General features: G+C 33.5%; 1 protein-coding gene across 3 annotated transcripts in view; it reads left to right on the forward strand.

Moving 5' to 3' along the window:
* The window catches only part of DNAI4 (dynein axonemal intermediate chain 4), a 91,666-nt gene that overhangs the window by 17,933 nt on the left and 49,912 nt on the right, over window positions 1-23,821 (forward strand). For all 3 annotated transcript variants that reach the window (XM_025871784.2, XM_073896569.1, XM_025871785.2), the window contains exons 3-6: window positions 5,629-5,813; window positions 7,169-7,281; window positions 8,849-9,005; window positions 11,721-11,860. In XM_025871784.2, coding sequence (XP_025727569.2) covers window positions 5,629-5,813; window positions 7,169-7,281; window positions 8,849-9,005; window positions 11,721-11,860 — 595 coding nt within the window. The remainder of the gene's footprint in view (window positions 1-5,628; window positions 5,814-7,168; window positions 7,282-8,848; window positions 9,006-11,720; window positions 11,861-23,821) is intronic.

Below are 23,821 nucleotides of genomic sequence, written 5' to 3' on the forward strand. Positions count from 1 at the left end.
ATATTAGTTTTCTACAACTACATTAGCAAAGTACTACAAACTGTAAGACTTAAAACAATAGAAGTTCATTGTCTCACAATTCTGGAGGACAGAAGTCTGAAATCAAGGTGTTAGTGTAGATATGCACCCTCTGAATATGATAAGGAAGGATTTGTTTCGCTTCCGACTCTGGTAGTCCTAGACATTTCTTGGCTTGTAGATCTATCACTGCAATCCTCTGTCTTCACATTGTATTCTCCCTGTGTATTTTATGATGTCTTACCTCTATGTGTATCTATGTCCACATTTCCCCCTTTTTATAAAGACATCAGTCATACTGGATTAGGGTTCTCACCCTAATGATTTCATCTTAACTTAAGTCAGCAAAGACCCTATTTCCACAATCTGAGGTACTGGGGGTTAGGACTTCAACATATCTTCTTTGGGAGAACACAGTTCAACCCATTATGGGGAAGTAGATCTCACAAAAGTAATCTAGGTAATCACTAAACAAACAAGCAAATAGAAATTACAAGTTTTAGAAAGGAGGAAAATATCCATACCTAGGGTTGCTACAATATGTTATCAAACTCTCCAGTTTCCAACAAAACATAGGGCATACAAAGAAATAGAAAAATATGACCCATACTCAAGAAAAAAGACAGGCAATAGAAACCGTGGGAAGAAACAGATATCAGATTTAACAAAAAGAGATTTAAAAGAAATCATTATAAATATCTTTGTAGAACTAAAGAGACCATGATTAAAGAAGTAAAAAGAGGTATGATGACTGTCACATCCAATTCAGAAAATATCGATAAAGAGGCTCAACATCACTGATCATCAGGGAAATACAAATCAAAGCTACAATATCACCTCACACCTGTCAGAATAGCTAAAATTAACAACATAAGGAACAACTATTGTTGGCAAGGATGTGGAGAAAGGGGAATTCTCTTGTCCTGTTGGAAATGCAAACTGGAGCAGCAACTCCGGAAAACAGTATAGAGCTTCCTCAAAAAGTTAAAAATAGAGCTACCCTACAATCCAGCAATTGCACTATTAGGTATTTACCCAAAGAATACAAGAATACTAATTTGAAGGAATACATGAACCCCGATGTTTATAGCAGCATTATCTATAATAGCTAAATTATGGAGACAGCCCAAGTATCCATCGACAGATGAATGGATAAAGAAGATGTGGTATATATATACAGTGGAATATTACTCAGCCATAAGGAGAGTGAAATCTAGCCATTTGCAACAACATGTATAGAGCTACAGAGTATTATGCTAAGTGAAATAAGTCAGTCAGTGAAAGACAAATACCATATGATTTCACTCATATGTGGAATTTAAGAAACAAAACAAATGAATAAAGGGGGAAAGAAGAGAGCGGCAACCCAAGAAACAGACTCTGAACTATAGAGAACAAACTGATGATTACCAGAGGGGAGGTAGGTGGAGGGATGGATTAAATAGGTGATGGGGATTAAGTAGTGTACTTGTAATGAGCACCAGGTGTTGCCTTGAAGTGTTGAATCACTATATTGTTCACGTGAAGCTAATATTACAATGTATGTTAACTAACTGGAATTTAAATAAAAACTTGAAAAAATACTGTATTGTATATTTGAAAGTTCCTAAGAAAATTGATTTTAAAAGTTCTATCATGGGGCGTCTGGGTGGCACAGTTGCTTGGGCGTCCGACTCTTGGTTTTGGCTCGGGTCATGGTCAGGGACCCACATCAGACTCCCCACTCAGCATGGAGTCTGCTTAGGATTCTCTTCTCCCTCTGCCTCTCCCCTCATGCTCTCTCTCTCTAAAATAAACAAATAAAATCTTAAAAAAAAAAGTTCTCATCATAACAAAAAATAATTTTGTAACTATGTGAGGTGATGGATTTTAATTAATTTATTTTTTTAAGGGGCGCCTGGGTGGATCAGTCATTTGGTGTCTGCCTTTGGCTTGGGTCATAATCCCGGGGTCCTGGGATCAAGCCCCGCATCAGGCTCCCTGATCCACGGGAAGCCTGCTTCTCCCTCTCCTACTCCCCCTGCTTGTGTTCCCTCTCTTGCTGTCTCTCTCTCTGTCAAATAAATAAATAAAATAAAAAAATAATTTATTTTTTTAAAGATCTATTATTTATTTTAGAGAAAGAGCAAGTGAGTGGAAGAGGGGCAAAGGGAGAAAATCCCCAAGCAGACTTCCTGCTGGGCACAGAGCCCCATATGGGGCTTGATCTCATAACCCATGAGATCATGACATGAGCCAAAACCAAGAGTCGGATGCTTAACTGACTGAGCCACCCAGGCGCCCCTGAGGTGATGGATTTTAAATAAACTTATTATTGTAATCAGTCTGTAATATATACATATATCAAATCATTATGTAGTACACCTAAAGTGGATACAATCTTATGTGTCAGTTATAGCTCAATTAAAATTAATTAAATAAAATGCAGTTTCTGGGTTGTACCAAAAAAATTATAAAGAAGAACCAAATGGAAATTCTGGAGTTGAAAAGCACAGTAATCAAAACTTTAAACATTCACTAGAGGAACTAAATAATAGATTTTAACTGACAGAAGGAAGAATTAGCCAACTTGAGGACAGATCTATAGAGATTATAAAAGCCAAAAACAGAGTGGAAAAAAAGAATGAGGAAAAATGAATGGAGCCTCAGAAAGGGTGATACTAACCCAAAGCAACAGAATACAGATTCTTCTCGAGTACACATGGAACATTTTCCAGGATAGCTCATATGTTAGGCCACAAAATGAGTTTTAATTAATTGAAGAGAATTTAAATCATATCATGCATCTTTTCCAGCCACAATGTTAGGAACCTAGACATTAATTATACAAAGAAAACTGGAAATTCAAAAATATGTGGAAATTAAGCAATATGCTACTGAATAACTAATGTGTCAAGAAATCAAAAGAGAAATCAAAAAATACCTTGAGACAGATGAAAGTGGAAATATACCAAAATTTGTGGGATGCAGCAAAAGCAGTTCTAAAAGGGAAGGTCATAGAGATAAATACCTACCTCAGGAAACAAAAAGAGTCTCAAACAACTTAATTTTATGCTTCAAAGGACTAGAAAAAGAACAAATGAAGCCCAGAGTTAGTAGGAGGAAAGAAATAAACAGATTAGAGCAGAAACAAATGAAATAGGGACTGAAAAGATAATAAGGAAGATCAGTGAAACTAAAAGCTGGTTTTTTGAAAAGATAAACAAAATTGACAAATCTTTAACTATATTCACCAAGAAAAAAGGGGATTCAAATAAACAAAATTAGGTTCAAATAAAATCAGAAACAAAAGAGATGTTACAACTGATACTACAGAAATAACAAAGGATCATAAGAGAATATCATGAACAAATATATGCCAACAAATTGGACAACCTAGAAGAAATGTACAAATCATTAGAAATGAACAACATATCAAGACTGAATTTGATGAAACAGAAAATCTGAACAGTCTGATTACTATTAAGGAGAATGAGTCAGTAATCAAAAACCTCCCAACAAACAAAATTCTAGAACCAGTTTCAGTGGTGAATTATACCAAACATTCAAAGAAGAATTAATATCAATTCTTCTCAAACTTCTCCAATAAAGGAAGAGGGGGAAGCTCTTCCAAATTCATTTTATAAGGCCAGCATTACCCGATACCAAAACCATACAAGGACACCACAAGGAAAGAAAATTATACACCAATGTCTACGATGAACATAGATAGAAAACCCTAAACCAAATATTGGTAAACCAAATTCAACAATATATTAAAAGGATTATAGATCATGATCAAACAGGACGTATTCCAGGGATTGCAAGGGTGGTTTAGTACTCACAAATCAATCAATGTGATACACCACATTAACAAAATGAAGGATAAAAATCATATGATCATCTCAATAGATGCAGAAAAAGCATTTGACAAAATTCAACATCCATTTATGTTAAAAACTCTGCAAAGCAGGTATAGAGAGAATGTACCTCAACATAATTAGGCAATATATGTACTCAATGGTGAAAAGCTGAAAACTTTTCCTCTAAGATCAAGATAAAGACAAGGATGTCCACTCTTGCCACTTTTATTTCACATAGTATTGTAGGTCCTAGATAAAGTAATAAATCAAGAAAAAGAGATGAAAGGTATCCAAGTTGGAAAGGAAGAAGTAAAGCTGTCACTATTTGTAGATGACATGATATTATATATAGAAAGTCCTAAAGAGGCCACCAAACAACTATCAGAATAATAAATAAATTCAGTAAATTTGCTGGATACAAAATTAATATACAGAAATCTGTTGCATTTCTATACATTAATATCCAGTGCTCAGAAAGAGAAATTTAAAAAATGATCCCATTTACAATTGCATCTAAATAAATAAAATACCTAGAAAGAAATTTAACAAAGGAGGTAAAAGATCTGTATACTGAATATTACAAGATATTAATGAAAGAAATTGAAGATACAAATACATAAAAAGATATTCCATGCTTATTGATTGGAACAGTCAATATTGTTAAAATGTCCACACTAGCCAAAGCAATGTACAGAGTCAGTGCAAACCCTATCAAAACTTCAATGGCATTTTTTCACAGAATAGAATAATCTTAAAATTTGTATGGGCCAGCAAAAGACCCTGAGCTAATAGTTAAGTAATCTTAGAAAAGAATAAAGCTGGAGACATCACCCTCTCTGATTTCAAATTGTATTACAGAGCTGTAGTAATTAAAACAGTATGGTATTTGTACATAAACACATACATCAAAAATAGAAACAAAGATCAATGGAACTGAATAGAGAGCCCAGAAATAAACCTACACGGATATGGTCAGTTAATTTACATTTAAAGAGCAGCATACACACTGGGGAAAAACAGTATCTTCAATAAGTAGAGTTAGGAAAACTGGACAGCCACATAGAAAAGAATGAAACTGAACCACTAACTTACACCATACACAAAAATTAACTCAAAATGGATTAAAAACTTGAATGTAAGAGCTGTATTTCTGTATGTTAAATTTCATAATTGAAAAGATTAAGAATTAGGCAAAAATAACAATATGTGAAAACTGGGAAATGTTTACTAATAAAATGTTGGATGAATAATAGTGGGTTTTTTAAAGCTTATACATAAAAAATTAAACATACAAAAATATTAACAATCTGGATGAATTATCTTTCTACCTTTCTGAATTTCCCTGAAATTAATATGTATTACTTGCATATAGGTAAAAACATGAATAAGACGTTTTTAAAAAGTGTGCCTAGTTAAGAAATTTTTAAGCAGGGGGCGCCTGGGTGGCTCAGATGGTTGGGCGTCTGCCTTCGGCTCAGGTCATGATCCCGGGGTCCTGGGATCGAGTCCCGCATTGGGCTCCCTGCTCCTTGGGAGCCTGCCTCTCCCTCTGCCTCTCTCTCTGTCTCTGATGAATAAATAAATAAAATCTTTAAAAAAAAAGAAATTTTTAAGCATAAAATCGTTCATTCAACTTTCTTGTTTATTCCATCCTAGAAACACTGTATTTCTTTTTTTCTACTGCTTTTATTTCTGTTTTCTAGGACCTATTATTCAGAAACCTCATTTTTTTTTTACTTATTTCATTTTAAATAACCATTTTCCACAGGTAATTAATACACTTGGAGTTGATGTTACTCCCCGACCTCTTTACCATCAAGACCCATATATGGGTGCAGCAAAGCCAAATAAATTATTGACATCACAAGAAGGATCATATGCATCAGAATATATATCTTCCTATAGCCTGTATCAGAATACAATAAATCCTAGTATGTTAGGGCAGTTTACAAGGTAAAGTATACTATTCTATTGTTCTTTTTTATATCATATGTACTGTCTTTTCATTTAAGTTGCATATATATAACTTTGATGTCAGTTGTCTTCAGACTCCCAACTCCACTCTACATTAGTGTACTAGCCATCTCTATGTTCCCCTCATGTTTTAGTTAGATATAGAGCTTTACATGACTTAAGAGTTCCCTGACACACCAAAACATTTGTGAGAAAAATATGTAGATTTTCCTCAAGATTTCCTGAGGAACCAAAAGGTGAGGCTAGCATCACACACCCACAGACACATTTCTTCAGTTTCTTTTATGTTGCAGTTTATGGGAAGAAGTAGCTTTCCTTCTCTGTGACTGCCCCCCTCCAACTCCATTCTTCCATGCAAATCCCTGTTCTTCTACGGTTTGATTTCTCTTCTGTTTCATAATTTTTTTGTAAATGAAATGTTATGCATGTATTATGTAGACATATTACTGAAATTTTATTAATGCTTACAGTGGAGAAGTTCAGAGTCTTTGCAATAATAAAACAGGATGTCCTAAAATAATCTAAAGATATGGGGAAATATTTGAGTGTGTAATTTTCAATCTGACAAATTAAAATTTCCAGATGTTAACTAAGCACAAAATTTTAAGAAAAAATATGCTGTTCGAGAGTCTGCCTCCAAATTTGCATAAAGTAGTCATAGGAGTGCTCTATAAAACAAAGAATATTCCACTAAACCAAATCTATCCTTTTGGAGGACAGTTGGACTTATAAATAGAAAAGGCAAAAAGGTATATAATATCATGAAGTAATATTAAGTTCATATGTTTAAAGAAACTATTTTTGTATTCTTCAATTTATTGATTTCCCAACCAGTATATAGATTTTCTTTTAATTAAATCTTGAGAGGACCTTTATAAAATTGAATAAATCACATTTAAGATGGGATTTGAATGACGAGCAGAAAATGGGTGAAAAATGAAAGGAAGTTCCAGGCCAATCAAAACCTCTAATAAAGTCTCTAATAAAATAAGAGAGAACTGAAAGATTGAGGAAAAATGGGGAAGGGGAAGAGTGATAATGAAGAAGAAGAAATTGGATAGGTAGACTGTATTTTAGCTTTTTATTCTAAATATATTAGGAATCCACTGAAGGACTTTAGACATAGGTTTGACATGTTTTATCTCTAAAATATATTTATAATGACTTTTTATTTAAGGAACACTACAAAACAACTCTGTTTAAAGAAGTTTCTTTTTATCAGTTTTTTACATGATTATATTTGATTTCTCAATATGATAATGTTTTTATTTATATATTTAATTACCCATAAGAACATCTAAATAAAAGAATAATGTTGTTTTTCATTATTAAAGGTCGGTTTTAGGAAGCAGTACAGTTTCTAAATCAAGTGTATCTACTACTGAATCAATAGCAGAAGACCTAGAAGAACCATCCTATAAACGGGAAAAACTGACTAGTTTTACAGGTAATGAAAATAATATAATTTATTTCAGTAACAGCCCATTATTTCATAGCATTAGCAACTATGCTTATTATTTGTCAGGTACTTGAGGTAAAAGAACTATGGTAATGATTCTCAAATGCTGGCCTGAGGAGTAGCTACTGAGAACTACCAGGGTAGCATTAAATTTCTCAAGGTGACTCTCTTGCACCACCAGCCTCAGGAGAGACAGACCCTGTTTTAGAAGTGCTCTGCTTTTAACTCAGGAGGCAACTTCTTCTGATACGTTGTGATCAGTGCCCTAATAAGACATATGCAGAATGTTATGGGAGCACTTTGAAAGTGAAGATTAACATCTTTGAGGTGGAAAAAAAAAAGAATTCATAGAGAACATTATAGACTTTTGAACTGGGTTTTTAAAGATGATTAGTAATTTGTCAGGAGAAAAAAAATAAGAGTGGCTCCTTCCAGGCAGAGCATAAAACATGAAGTAAAGGATTATGAAAATGGGGGCGCCTGGGTGGCTCAGTCGTTAGGCATCTGCCTTCAGCTCGGGTCGTGATCCCAGGTTCCTGGAATCGAGCCCCACACCAGGCTCCTTGCTCGGCGGGAAGCCTGATTCTCCCTCTCCCACTCTCCCTGCTTGTGTTCCTTCTCTCACTGTGTCTCTCTCTGTCAAATAAATAAATAAAATCTTTTAATAAAAAAAGGATTATGAAAATGAAGATAAAAGAGTATAAAATAATGGATGATCAAAAGTGCTGGAAGAAATGGGTACTTACCGGAGGAACATTCACCTTGGAGTGCAGTAAGGGTGCCTCTTCCTCTGAGATGATAATGAAGGATTGATGAAAGTATTCATAAGGTTGGAAAAGTGCTTGATAGCATCTTTGGTGTTAAGATATGTAACAGGAATGCTCTGACAACAAGTAAGAGAATACCCAACTACCATTAGCTTAAACAATCAACTATTTTGGATTTGATTTTGTGGCTTGACTCTCAGACTCTGGATTGACAGCTGTGCTATTCTCTTTCCTTAAAACTTTTCTTCTTACTTCTTGCTTCTTGCGTTTTGCTCCATGGTCCAAATATCTGCCCCAGCTGTGGGTATTATATCCATGTTAAAGGCAGAAAGAGAGAGAAAGGCAGTAGCTTCAGTCCTATCACCCTTATTTATCAGGAAAGTAAAAGTTTCCCCAGGAGCCTTCTTCTTTCCTATGTATTTCTGCTGTTATCTTATTGGCCAGAACTCTGTCACATGGTCAACTCTAGCTTCAAGAGAGGCTAGGAAAGCTAAACACTTGATTTTCTTAATGGAAAGAGCAAGGGAAGGGAAAAAGCCTTAGCAATGAAAACTTAGGCAATCAGCAGTGTCTGCAGCAGCAGGGAGGATCATCCTATCAGAGGGAGACGGGAGGATTGGATTACTATCATAATCTCCCCCTGCATCAGAGGGATTGAATACATCCCACAACACAGTCTGTTCTTTGACCACATAAAGTCACAATGTATGACCCATCACGATATTTTGGTAAAATGAAAATTAAAAATAGCAATTAGTCAATGATTTTTATTAAGTCATCTATTTTAGACTTACGAGTTGTGAGGGCAACACCTGAGAAAATTGTAACAAAAGAAGACCTACAAAAGACTATAGAGATAACACTCACAGAGTCGGAAACACTGAGATTTTTTAACCTACCAACAGTCATGGTTTCTGTGGAATCTGAAGAAGCTGAGAAGGTCATGTATGTACGGCTCAATTGTCTATTTGTTTCTGTAATTTAAGTGCTAAGTCAGAGGTTCTTGTCCTTGTTTCTGTTTTTAGGGATTCCTGGATAAATACTGGTGGCATACGTGGTTGGTGAAATTACGTGTAAAGTTATATGTGTGCCCTATGAAATGATATGTAAAGTATTTATGTTGTATGTACTTTTTTTCTAGAGGAAGAACCCATAGCTTTACCTTATTCTTTAAAAAGTAGTCAAACTACTAAGTCAAATAATAAAAGAAATAAAGGAAGCTTCCAAGTCTCAATATAGATTTTAATGATTATTTTCTTTTATGCATATATAAATTATTTCCAGTTTAAAAAGAAAGGACTGACTTTTTATATTAAACACTTAAGAAGGAAAATATGTAATGGGAAAATAACTGAGTTTACTATATTAGAGCAGATTTTCCATTTGTCCTTATTAATTAATTTAAATAGATCATTAATTTTTGCCTTGTGTATTTTGAAGCTTTGTTGTTAAACACATACACATTAAGGATTGTTATGTCTTTTTGGGAGAATTGACCCCTTTATCATTTTGTAATGTCCCTCTTTATCTCTGATAATTTGCCTTGCTCTGAAGTCTACTCTGTCTGAAATTAATTTAGCTACTATAAATAGAGTATTGATAGTTATTCAGATTATTTAGATTCAAATATAATTTGAATATGACTCATAGTACTAAAAAATCCATCATTAAAATATTTTTAGGGCATTATTCTTTTCCAAATATTAACCTAGAATTATTTTGGACTATAGAATATAGTACAAGTAGATCCTGAATAACATACTTTGAAACCCATAAGACATAAAGGGAAGCTCTTAACACCAAAAAAAGGAAAGGAAAGAATAACAAATGGATAAATAAATGATCTGAAATCAGAGAGGGAGAGATGCTGGAAGCAAATGTTAAAATTAGCACATGAATCTAGAGTTCATTAAGTCTTGGTCCCCCACAATTGAGAGGATGGAAAGAGATATTTTTGTATTAATCAAAGACCCTTAAAAGGATTTCAGTTATCTCAAGTGATCCCAGGTCTCATAGCTACTACATAAGCCAACATGAATTTTCTCTGGAGGAAATCATATCCCATTTAGGCTCTTAAGATTCCCTCAGATTGAGTTTGGTAAAAATACACCAAACCAATAAAGAAGCCATTATGAATGAGAATTAAAAGAAATAACAAACCCTAGATCTACATTGTGAGGACTGTGGATAATGAGATATTAGTAGGGCTATATTATGAGATGTAGAATATAAAATATATGTGAAATATTTAAACAGAAGATAAAGCTAACACCTCACTAAGAAACTATCAAAATGATGACTCATATTTGCAAAAACATCTAAAAAGAACTGTAAAATAAAGTATGCTTATATAACTGTTGAAACTAAAAAGTAAATGTTAAATTTAAACAAGGCATAATTGAACAGAGATTTAATAACTTGAAACATAGATCTGGATAAACTATACAAAATAAACCTTGGAGAGAAAAATATGATATAAAGTATGAAAGAGAAGTTAAAAAAAGACATCGACAATAGAATAAAGGTCCAACATGCATCTGGTTAGTTTCAAAAAGTCAAAGTAGAAAGAATGGAGGAGAGGAACTATTCAAAAAGAGGGGGTAAGGACTTTCCGAAGCTCTTAAAAGACATCATGTCACAGAAACAGGAATAAATTTTTAAAAATATCCAAAAAAAGAAGTTGTGCATTGTACTGGTACTCCAGGATATCAAATGTTAAAAGATTTTAAAAACAGAAGAAAAAAAGAAAGAAAAAACATATCATCCACAGAGAAACAATTAAACCAATTGCATTATTAGGGACAAAGAAGTTTACTTCATAATGACAGGAAGGTAAAAATAATTCTAATCTTGAATATCCCTAATAAAATAACCTCAACATATATGAAGCAAAAATTTAAAACTTGTTAAGTATCCTATTAAAGTAGATTTAAACATGCTTCTCTTAATTACTGTATGCCAACCAGATAAAAAATTCACATAGATACAGAAAATTTGAACCAAAAACATTTAATGATCACAACTCTTCATTCAACAATTAGAAAACATTCACTCTTTTCAAGCACACACGGAACATTTATAAAAATCATCCATGCACAAGACCATGAAGCAAGGTTTCAAAAATTTCAAAGAAATAGTACCATACAAACTAAATTCTCTGGCCATAAATAGAATTAAGTTAAAAATTAATAACATAAATCTCAATGAAAACATAGATAATATTCACACACACATTTGGAAGTTAAAAAGCACATTTTCTAAGTTCCTCATGAATCAAAGAAGAAATCATAATAGAAATTTAAGAAATACTCAGAATTAAATAATTATGAAAATAATACCTACAGGATGACACAAGGTGGTACCTTAAGGGAAATGTATAGTTTTCAGTGTTTATAGCATAGTTCATAAAACCTATCTGGAGATAGTGCTAGCGTATTGTTGGTGGGCACTGAAAGTAGTAGGGATGCTGGGAGGTACAGTAAATAGAGTCCTTCGGAGGTAATTCAGTGCAGTCTTTCCCTAAAGAGTTTTTTGAACTCTCATTTAATGTTTGGTGCAATCCACATAAAAGAAGGTAATTTTAAAGAGAAAACATAATATAAAGAGGTAATATCTGTGGTAATAATTTTTATTAATGAGTTGAATATACTTTTTTTGTAGTCGGAGAAACAAGAATTATGAGACCCTTTGTAGGAATAGATTAGGCAATGACTTATATGTTGAAAGGATGATGCAGACTATTAATGGAGCTCCAAAGAACAAAGAGGTTCAATGTGACAAAATCGTAAAGGAAGACAAAGGTAATTCATATTTTATTCTGCTTGATAAATGACCATATTTTAATATACATTCTTTGAGTCTGTCAATTAACAAATGAATGTTGAAACATATAAAGCAAAGATAGAAATACATTGGCCAAATCACAATAGTAGCTGGGTACTGTAATCTACAGCTTTTAGAATTTGATAAATAACGAGTAATAAATATACATATAAAAGATTTAGATAACATAATTATCAATTTTGATTTTTATAAAAACTCTATCATAGAATTTTATACTCTTTGAATGTTTATGAAACATTTAGAGAAACTGTCTGCTTACTATTTCACAAAGAGTATCAACCACAACTAATTACATTTAAAATGTGCCAGGTACTATTCAAGACCTTTCACATATATTAACTGGTTTAATCCTCACAACAACCCTACGAGGTAGGTGCTATTGTTACTCTCCATTTTGGAGGAAGAAACAAGCAAAGAGAAGTTAGCCAACTTGCTAAGGTCACTCAGCAAGTATGGCACACAGTAATACCCTCAGACAGTCTGGTTCTAGAGGTTGTATTCTTTACTACACTTATTGTCTTTCAATGTTTAGCAACCCTGCATGGCCAACAATCTGCGAAGTAGGGCCAAAAAGGTAATTAGAAGAAAGTTTTTAATTTTAATGACCTTTGTTGTTCAGCAAAATTATAAGCTAGTTCTTTTGAAAGATTCAAATAGACAAACTTCTAAGCAAGTACTAAATCAAGAAAAGGGCAACTTATGATTAGTAGGAAAGCTTTATGGCATCTTTACTCACTCTTGCCATACTTCCCTTCCCAACGTGGTGATGATCTTAAAGACAGCAGTCTGCCTTCCCAGTTTGAGACCCTGGCCTCTGGTTCCAGAGGGGGCAGAGCAAACTTTATTCTTAACAGAGTTGGTTTCTCTGTTTCAACCTGTCTGGGAGCTACCTGAAGGACTGACACAGAGCACTTGTCTTATTATTATTTTTTTTTAATTCAGCACTCTCTCAGGTGGTAAAACAGCTGTGCATACTGCATTCTCCACAAATATTGAAAGGCAAATGAACAACTCATCTCTCTTAGAGTCAAGAGAATACAATGGAGTCAAATAAGAACACACTAAAAACCTGAGAGAAAAAGCTAGGGAGGGAGTTTCTTTGGGAAATTAAGATATTGAAAAAGGCTTGCATATACAAGGAAATTTAGAAAGTCATGTGCATGCCTAGGGCAGGATGCATGCTCAGAAAAGACTTGAAAATATCCTAATCTCTCACCTCTGGCTGATCTCTAGGCTCAGTACAAGCAGGAAGTGAAGACTAAGGCATAGTTGTAAACAGGCTGGCTAAGCATTAAAGGAATACCTTAACACAGACTCAATCTGCGAGGACTGGGAGTTCCCCCCCCCCACCTTTTTTTTCCTTTTCTCTTTGCTCTCCTTTTTTTCTGATGCGGGGAGGAATTTCGATGTTCAAGGAAATATCTGTCAGGACACTTGCTGACCAAAAGCCAAAAAGCAGACACTTCTAAGATGATACATGACAAAGAATAAAGTCTTTATAAAAATAGTTTAGTAACATCACTAAGTGAACAAACAACTGGGACTCACAGCAAACTACAAAAACGAAACCCAAGGACCAAGAAGAATCTGATTTCCAGAGTTACCACATTATTATATTCAAAATGTTCAGTTCTCAAAAAAAAAATTACAAAGGATAGAAAGAAGTAAGAAAGTATAGCCCACTTAAATAAGAAATTAACAGAAACTCTCACTGTGGAAGTACAGACTTTGTATTTATTAGCCAAAAACTATATCAATTGTATTAAATATTCTGATAAGGCTAAAGGAAACTATGGGCAAAGAGCTAAAGCAAACCAGAATGATGTACACACAAATAAAGAATATGAATAAAGAGATAGGAATTATAAAAAGAAACCAAACAAATTCTGGAGATTAAAAGTACAATAATTGAAATGGAAAAACTCATTAGAGTTATCAATAGCAAATTTGAGCAGGCAGAAGAAAGAATCAGCAATTCTTAAAAGACAGGACAATTAAAATAATCCAGTCTGAGGAGCAGAAAGAAGAATAAAGAAAAATGAACACAGCTCAGAGGACCTATGTGGCTCCACCAAGCAAACCAACATACACATAAAGGGAATTTCAGGATGGTAGAAGAAAAACAGAGATAAAGAGGAAAAAAATATTTGAGGAAATAATGGCCAAAAAACTTCCAAAATTTGATAAACATCATGAATCTGCATGTCTAAGATGCTCAACAAACTCCAAAAAGGATAAACAAAGAGATTTACACTCAGGCACATTATAATTAAGTGTTGAAAGGGAATCTTGAAAGCAGCAAAAGAAAAGTGACTCATCATGTACAAGGAATCCTCAATAGGATTACACAGATTTCTCAGCAGAAACCATGGAGTCCAGAGGTCAGTGGGATACCATACTTAAAGAGATGAAAGAGAAAACTGTCAACCAATAATTCTATATCCTTCAAATAATTCTCATGATGGAGAAATTAAATAAAATTAAATATATTCCCATGAAGGAGAAATTAAGATATTCCCAGATAACAAAAGCTAAGGTGATTCAGCACTAGAAGAACAGCCTTAAGAGAAATGCTAAAGGGAGTCCTTCAGGGAAAAATGAAAGGACACCAGACAGTAACTTGAAGACATATGAAGAAACAAAGAACACTGGTAAAGGTAACTACATAGGTAAATACAAAAGCCAGTATTGTAATTTTGGTTTATCTCTCCTCTATTTGTTTTGCAATATAATTTAAATAAATACATAAAACAATAATTATAAATCTATACTAATAGGCACACAGTGTACAAAGATGTAATTTGTGACATCAACATAAAATGGGTGTGATGGAGCTTTATAGGAGCTCCTGTATACTACTGAAGTAAGGTACTATTAATTCACAATAGATTGTTAAAATTTTAAGAAATTACTTGTAATTTCCAAGGCAACCACCAAGAAAATAACTTAAAAATTGCAAAAAAGAAAATTAGAAAGGAATCAAAGCAGAACACTATTAAAAAATCAAGTAAACACAAAAGAAGACAGTTATGGGAGAATTGAGGAACAAAGACATAAGACATGAGGAAGACAAAGAAAAATGGCAGAAGTCCTTCCTGAACAATAATTACTTTAAATAAATGGATTAAACTCTCCAATTGAAACACAGATATTGATAGGATGGATTAAAAAAAAAACTAAACATGATCCAAGTATATGCTATCTAACAAAAGACTCACTTTAGATCCACAGACAAAATATGTAAAGTGAAAGGTTGTATGTAGCAACCAAAGAAAGCTGAGATAGCTTTACCAATATCAGACATAGTAGACTTTATATAAAATTGTTACAAGGGCCAAAGAACATTATATATTGATAAAAGATTCAATCCATAAAGAAGATATAACAATTATAAACATATATGTACTTAACAAGAGAGCCTCCAAATAATATGAAGCAAAAATTGACAGGATTGAAGGAAGAAATAGACAGGTCTACAATAAGAGTTGAGACTTCATTACCCCACTGTCAATAATGGACTGAACAACCAGAAAGATTGTCAATAAGAAAATAGAGGACTTGAATAATAATACAAACTAGATATAACATACATACACAGAACACACCATCCCCAAACAGTAGAATACACATTTTTTTCTCAAGTTCAAATGGAAATCTCTCCAAAATACACCATTATGTCAGGCCACAAAACAAGAGGTAATAAAATTTTAAAAATTGAAATCTTTTCTGCCACAATGTAATGACACTCATAATGTATAATAAAAGGAAAACTGGAAAATTTAAAAATATTTGGATATTAAGCAACACACTCTTAAACAACCATTGGGTCAAAGATGAAAGCACAGGGAAATTAGAAAATATTTTGAGATGAGTGGGAATGAAAATACAACATAGCAAAACTTATAGGATATAGTGGAAGTAGTGCTTAAAGAGAAATTTATAGCTGTAGATACATTAAAAAGGAAGATCTCCACTTGAAACTAATGTAGCATTATGTATCAACTATACTTCAATAAAAAATAATAAAAATCTCAAATCAATAACTTCACACCTTAAGAAATGAGATAAAGAAGATAAAACTAAACCAAAAGCCAGCATAGGGAAGAAAATAATAAAAATTAGAGTGGAGATAAGCAAAATGAGAATAAACAGAAAAATCAATGAAACTAAAAGAAACAGAGAAAAATCAATGAAACTAAAAGTTGGTACTTTGAAACGATCAACAAAACTGCCAAAATTTTTGTTAGACTAAGAAAAAACAGAAGATTCAAATTACTAAATGAGAAATGGAAGTGGGGACATTACTACTGACCTTACAGAAATAAAATAGATTATAAAAAAAAATGAACATCCGTATGTCAATAAATTAGATAACTAAATGAAATGGACACATTCCTAGAAACTCACAACTTGTGAAAACTGACTCAAAAAGAAATACAAAATCTGAACAGAGCTATAATAAGTAAAGAGACTGGATTAATAATCAAAACTTCCTAAGAAAGAAAATCCCAGGAGCACCTGGGTGGCTCAGTCAGTTAAGCGGCTGGCTGACTTTGGTTCAGATCATGATCTCAGGGTCCTGGGATTGAGCCCTGCATTGGGCTCCCGGCTTGTCCCTTGCTCTCTCTCTGCCCTTCACCTCACTTGTGCTCTCTCTCTCTCTCAAATAAATAAATAAAATCTTAAAAAAAAAGAAAAGAAAATTCCAAGACCAAATGGTTTCTCTAGTAAATTCTACCAGTCATTTAAAGGAGAAGCAACACCAACCCTTCAAAAAATAATTTTCCAAAAAATGGAAGAGAACACTTAAAAATCATGAGGCCAGCATTACTCTGATACCAAAGCCAGACAAAGACATCGAAGAAAAGAAAACTAATACCAGTATTCCTTATGAATATGGATGCAAAAATCCTCAATAAAATACTAGTACACTGAATCAGCTCCACATTAAATGGATTATACCATATGATCAGGTGTGTTTATCCTAATGATGCAAGGGTGATTCAACATATATGTCAATCAGTGTAATACACATAGTCTCATGATAAATATACTCAACAAATTAGGAATAGAAGAGAATCTTCCCAATCTGATAAATGGCTTTATAAAACCCCACAGCTAGTGTTGTACTCAATGGTGAAAAACTGGAAGCTTTCCCCATAAGATCAATAACAAGACAAGGATAAAATAGATAAAATAGATAAAATCTATTCTATCCAGACTGCTTTCTCGACTTCTATTCAACATTGTACTGAAAGTTTTAGTGTAAGCAATTAGGCAAGAAAAAGAAGTAGAAGACATTAAGTCAGAAAGGAAGAAATAAAAGTATCTTTATTCACAGTTGACATGATTTTAAGTATAGAAAATCCTAAAGAATTCACACAAAAACTATTAGAGCTAATACGTATGTTCAGTAAGTTTCAGAATACAAAATCAACACACAAAATTCAGTTGCATTTTTATATACTATCAATGAACAATTCAAAAAGGCAATTAAGAAAATATTTGCACTTACAATAGCATCTTGAATAATAAAATACCTAGGGATAAATCTAACCAAAAAGGACAAAGACTTGTATACTGATAACTACAAAACATTGCTGAAAGAAATTAAAGAAGTCCTAAGTAAGTGAAAAGATATCCTGTATTTATGGTTTAAATGACATAAGGTTAAGATGTAAATCCTCAAACCAATCTACAGATTCAACACAATACATATCAAAACCCCCAAAGATGTTTTGCAGAAATAGAAAAAATAAATCATTCTATGGATATCAAAGGACCCTCCAAATAGCCAAAACAATCTTGAAAAAGAACAAACTTCTTTTCACACTTCCTGTTTTGAAAACTTGCTATAAATTTACAGTGATCAAAATAGGGTTGTACTAGCATAAAGATAGGTATATAGACCAAAAGAATAGAATAGAGAGCCCAGAAATAAACTCTCACATATATGGTCAACTGATTTTTGATAAAGGTGTTAAGACCATTAAATGGAGGAAAAATAGTCTTTTCAAAAATGGCGTTGGGACAGCTGGAAAGCCACATGAAAAGAATAAAGTTGTACTCATACTTCATACCATCTACAAAAATTAACTCAAAATGGAACCCAATCAGATTGGGAAGATAACATAAATATAAGAGCTAAAATGATAAAACTCTTAGAAGAAAACACTGAGGTAAATATTTTTGCCCTTTACTTTTACAATGGATTCTTGTCCATTGATAAGATATGACATGAAAGCAGAAAGAACAAAAGAAAAAAATGGATAAATTGGCCTTCATCAAAAAACCTTTTGTACATAAAAGAACATTATCAAAAAAGTGAAAGGATGACCTATATAATGGGGGAAATATTTGCAAATCCTATCTCTCGTAAAGTTCCAGTATCCAGAATATATAAGGAATACTTATAATCCAAGAACAAAGAGACAAGAAACCCAATTAAAAAATGGGCATCGGACTTAAATAGACATTTCTTCAAAGAATATATACATATTGCCAACAAGCACATGAAAGTGTTCAACATCATTAATCACTACAGAAATGCAAGTCAAAACCATGAGTTACCATTTCTCACTAATTAAGATGACTATGATTAAAAATGGAAAATAACAAGGGTTAACAAGGATGTTGAGAAATTGGAGCCATCATACACAGCCAGTGGGAAAGCAAAATGGTACAGCTGCCATGAAAACCAGTTTGGTAGTTCCTCAAACAATTAAATAGAATTATCATATGACCCAGCAATTCCATTCCTAGGTATACAGAATTGCTGGGTCATATGATAATTATATATAACATATATCCCAGAGAATTGAAAACAGGTAATCAAATACAGGTACACACATATTCATGGCAGAAGTATTTATCATAATCAAAAAGTAGAAACAACCAAGATTTCCCTAAGTGGATGAATGGATAAACATAATGTGTAAAATACATTCAATGAAATGTTATTCAGTCACAAAAAGGAATTAAGCACAGATACGTGCTTTGAGCAAATTCCTCTCTTCTACTCTAAAAGATGTCAGAAGTTTCTCTCTGGAGAGGAAAAAATCTAATCTATTCACCTACCAAAGGGTATCTTGATTGCTAGAAAGTTTTGGCAATTATCAATAAAGTTGATACAAACATCTGTGTGCAAGTTTTTGTGTAGACATAATAAGCTTTCAATTTCTTTGGGTAAACACCAAAGAACATATTGCTGAATCATATGGTAACAGTATTTTTCATTTTGTAAGGAACAGCCAAAGTTTCTTCCAAAGTGGTTGTGCCATTTTGCATTCCTGTCAGCAATAATGGAGGGTTCCTGTTGCTCCATGTCCTCACCAACATTTTGTGTTGTCAATGTTCCAGAGTTTGACCATTCTAAAAGGTGTGCAGTGACATCTCATTGTTGTTTTAATTTGTATTTCCATGATGACATATGATGTGGAGCATATTTTCATATAATATTTGCTATCTGTATGTCTTTGATGAAGTGTCTTTTAAGCTCCTTGGCCCATTTTAAATTAGGTTATTTTTTCTTCTTGTTGAGTTTCAAGAAATACATGTATATTTTGGACAACAGTACTTTATCAAATGTAGCTTTAGCAAATGTTTTCTTCCAGTATGTGGCTGGTCTTGTTATTCTCTTGATATTGCCTCTCACAGAACATACATTTTTAATTTTAATGAAGTTCAGCTTATCAGTTTTTGCTTTAGCAATCATACCTTTCATCTTGTATCTAAAAAGCCATCATTATACACAAGGTCATCTGAATATTCTTCTATGTTGTTCCAGCACCACTTGTTGAAAAGACTTATCTTTGTTCCATTGTATTTGCTTCTTTATCAAAGATCAATTGACTATATGATGTGGGTCTATTTCTGGCCTCTATTCTAGTCCATTGAACTATTTGTCTATTTGTTCACCAATATCATATTGTCTTGACTGTTGTAGTTTTATAGTAAGTCTTCAAGTTGGGTAGTGTTAGTCCTCCAACTTTGTTCTTCTTCAATATTTATTGGCTATTCTGTGTCTTTTGTCTCTCCATATAAACTTAGAATCAGATTGTTTATATTCACAAGATAACTTGCTTGGATTTTAATTGAAATTGCATTGATCTATAGACCAATTTGGGAATAACTGACATTTTGACAATATTGAGTCTTCCTAAACATGAACATAGAATGTTTCTCCATTACATGAATGATTTTGTACATTAAAGTTATGTGGTTTTTCTCGTATAGATTTTGTACATATTTTGTTAGATTTATAGCTAACTGTTTCATTTATGGGACAATAATGTAAATTGTTATTTTGAATTTCAAATTCCATTTGTTCATTGCCAGCATTTAGGAAAGGAATTTTGCATTGGCTTTCATGTATTTATCTTGTATCCTACAACCTCTCTTTAATCACTTATTAGTTCTAGGAGTTTTTGTCCATTCTTTCGTATTTTCTATATACACTAACATGTCATCTGTAAACAAAGACAGTTTTATTTCTTCCTTCCCAATCTGTATTTTATTTCCTTTTCTTGTCTTATTGCATTAACCTGGACTTCCAATATGATGTTGAAAAGGAGTGGTAAGAGGGGATATCCTTACCTTATTCCTGATCTTAGTGAGAAGGCTTCTAGTTTCTCACCATTAAGTATGCTAGCTGTAGATTTTTTTGTAGATGTTTTGATCAAGTTGTGGAAGTTCCCTTCTGTTCCTAGTTTACTGAAAGTTTTTATCATGAATGGGTATTGGATTTTGTCAAATGATTTTTTCTGAATTTATTGATATGGTCATGTATTTTTCTTCTCTAGACTATTGCTGTGATAGATTACATAGTTAATTTTTGAATGTTGAACTACTTGTGCATACCTGGGATAAATTCCACTTGGTTTGGTGTATAATTCTTTTTATACATTGTTGGATTTGATTTGCTAATATTTTATTGAAGATTTTGCATCTGTGTTCTTTGAGAGTTATCTGTCTGCTGGGTTTTTTGGGTTTTTTTTTTTGTAATGTTTTTGTCTGCTTTTGGGTATTCAATGTTGGCCTCAAAGAATGAGCTAGAAAGTACTCCCTCTGTTTCTATCTTCTGACAGAGATTGTAGAATATTTGTATAATTTTTTCCTTAAATTACTGATAGAATTTAGCAGTGAATCCATCTGAGCCTGGTATTTTCTGTTTTGGAAAGTTATTATTGATTCCCTTTCTTTTTTTTAAATTCAGTTTCTTTAATTGATATAGGCCTATTCAGATTATTTCTTTTTGTGTAAGTTTTGGAAGATTGCATCTTTCAAGGAATTAATCCTGAATTTCATTTGTGGGCATATAATTGTTCATAGTATTCCTTTGTTATCCTTTTAATGTCCATGGGATCTGTAGTGATGTCCCCTCTTTCATTTATGATATTAATCCCTTTTTTCTTAGTTATTCCGGCTAGAGGTTTATTGATTTTTTTTTTTAAGATTTTATTTATTTTTTAACAGGGAGAGAGAGACAGCGAGAGAGGGAACACAAGCAGGGAGAGTGGGAAAGGGAAAAGCAGGCTTCCCGCCCAGCAGGGAGCCCGATGTGGGACTCGATCCCAGGACCCTGGGATCATGACCTGAGCCGAAGGCAGATGCTTAATGACTGAGCCACCCAGGCGCCCTAGATGTTTATTGATTTTATTGGTCTTTAAAAAAAAAAACAGTTTCTCGTTTCATTGATTTTCTCTATTAGCTTCCTGTTTTGAATTTCACTGATTTCTTGCTCTAATTCTTTTAAATTAAATTAAATTTTTAATTGAGATATAATTGACATGTAACATTATATTAGTTTCAGGCATATAAAATAGATATTTGTATATATTGTGAAATGATCACTACAAAAGTCTAGGGTAGGAAACCTGAACTGTAACTGATGTATTGCTAGAGGCTCACTGTGAACAAGTCTGAGAGTTAAAAACTCCAGGGGCATCCATCATAGGGAAGTCCCCACTATTATATAACACTTTTCTTTTTTTGGTGTTAAGAACTTTTAAGATCTATTCTCTTAGCAACTTTAAAATATACAATACAGTATTATCTTTTTTATTTAATTTTATTTTATTATGTTAGTCACCATACAATGCATCATTAGTTTTTGATGTAGTGATCCATGATTCATTGTTTTCATATAACACCCAGCGCTCCATGCAGTACGTGCCCTCCTTAATACCCATCACCAGGCTAACCCATCCCCCCACCCCCCCCAGTTTGTTTCTCAGAGTCCATAGTCTATCATGGTTCGTCCCCCCTCTGATTCCCCCCCCTTCATTTTTCCCTTCCTTCTCCTAATGTCCTCCATGCTATTCCTTATGTTCCACAAGTAAGTGAAACCATATGATAATCGTCTTTCTCTCTTGACTTATTTCACTTAGCATAATCTCCTCCAGTCCCATCCATGTTGATTTAAAAGTTGGGTATTCATCCTTTCTGATGGCTGAGTAATCTTCCCTTGTATATATGGACCACATCTTCTTTATCCATTTGTCTGTTGAAGGGCATCTCAGCTCTTTCCACAGTTTGGCTATTGTGGACATTGCTGCTATGAACATTGAGGTCCATATGGCCCTTCTTTTCACTACATCTGTGTCTTTGGAGTAAATACCCAGTAGTGCAATTGCTGGGTCATAGGGTGGCTCTATTTTTAATTTTTTGAGGAACCTCCACACTGTTTTCCAAAGTGGCTGTACCAACTTATATTCCCACCAACAGTGTAAGAGGATTCCCCTTTCTCCACAACCTCTCCAACATTCGTTGTTTCTTGCCTTGTCAATTTTTGCCATTCTAACTGGTGTAAGGTGGTATCTCAATGTGTTTTTTTTTATTATGTTATGTTAATCACCATACATTACATCATTAGTTTTTGATGTAGTGTTCCATGATTCACTGTTTGTGTATAACATCCAGTGCTCCATTCAAACGTGCCCTCTTTAATACCCATCACCAGGCTAACCCATCCCCCCACCCCCCTCTCCTCTAGAACCCTCAGTTTGTTTCTCAGAGTCCATAGTCTCTCATGGTTCATCTCCCCCTCCAATTTCCCCCCTTCATTTTTCCATTCCTAGTATCTTCTTTTTTTCTTTCTTTTTTTTTTTAAACAAATCAATGTGGTTTTGATTTGAATTTCCCTGATGGCTAATGATGATGAACACTCAAAATGGATGAAAGACCTCAATGTGAGACAGGAATCCATCAAAATCCTAGAGAAGAACATAGGCAGTAACCTCTTTGACATTGGCCACAGCAACTTCTTTCAAGATACATCTCCAAAGGCTAGTGAAACAAAAGCAAAAATGAACTTTTGGGACTTCATCAAGATAAAAAGCTTCTGCACAGCAAAGGAAACAGTCAAAAAAACAAAGAGGCAACCCACAGAATGTGAGAAGATATTTGCAAATGACACTACAGACAAAGTGCTGATTTCCAAAATCTATAAAGAACTTCTCAAACTCAACACCCAAAAACAAATAATCAAGTCAAAAAATGGGCAGAAGACATGAACAGACACTTCTCAAAAGAAGACATACAAATGGCTAACAGACACAATATAGTATTATTAACTATAGTCACTATGCTGTACATTATATCACCATGACTTATTTATTTTAGAAGTGGAAGTTTGTAATTTTTAACTCATTTCACCCACCCTCCATTCCCTGACCTCAGGCAGTCATCAATCTGTTCTCTGTATTCATGAACTTGGGATTTTTTCTTTCTTTGTTTTTGCTTGTTTTTTAGATTTCATGTGTAAGTGAGATCATATGATATTTGCCTTTTCTGGTTTGACTTATTTCAGTTAGCATAATGCCTTCAAAGCCCATCCCTGTTGTTACAAGTTGGCAAGATTTCCTTCTTTTTTATGGCTGAATAATATTTGTGTGTGTGTGTGTGTGTGTGTGAGAGAG

This window comes from Callorhinus ursinus, unplaced genomic scaffold, assembly GCF_003265705.2.
Source record: "Callorhinus ursinus isolate GAN/ISIS: 27379988/994484 unplaced genomic scaffold, GSC_fseal_2.0 scaffold9, whole genome shotgun sequence".
Lineage (NCBI taxonomy): Eukaryota > Metazoa > Chordata > Mammalia > Carnivora > Otariidae > Callorhinus > Callorhinus ursinus.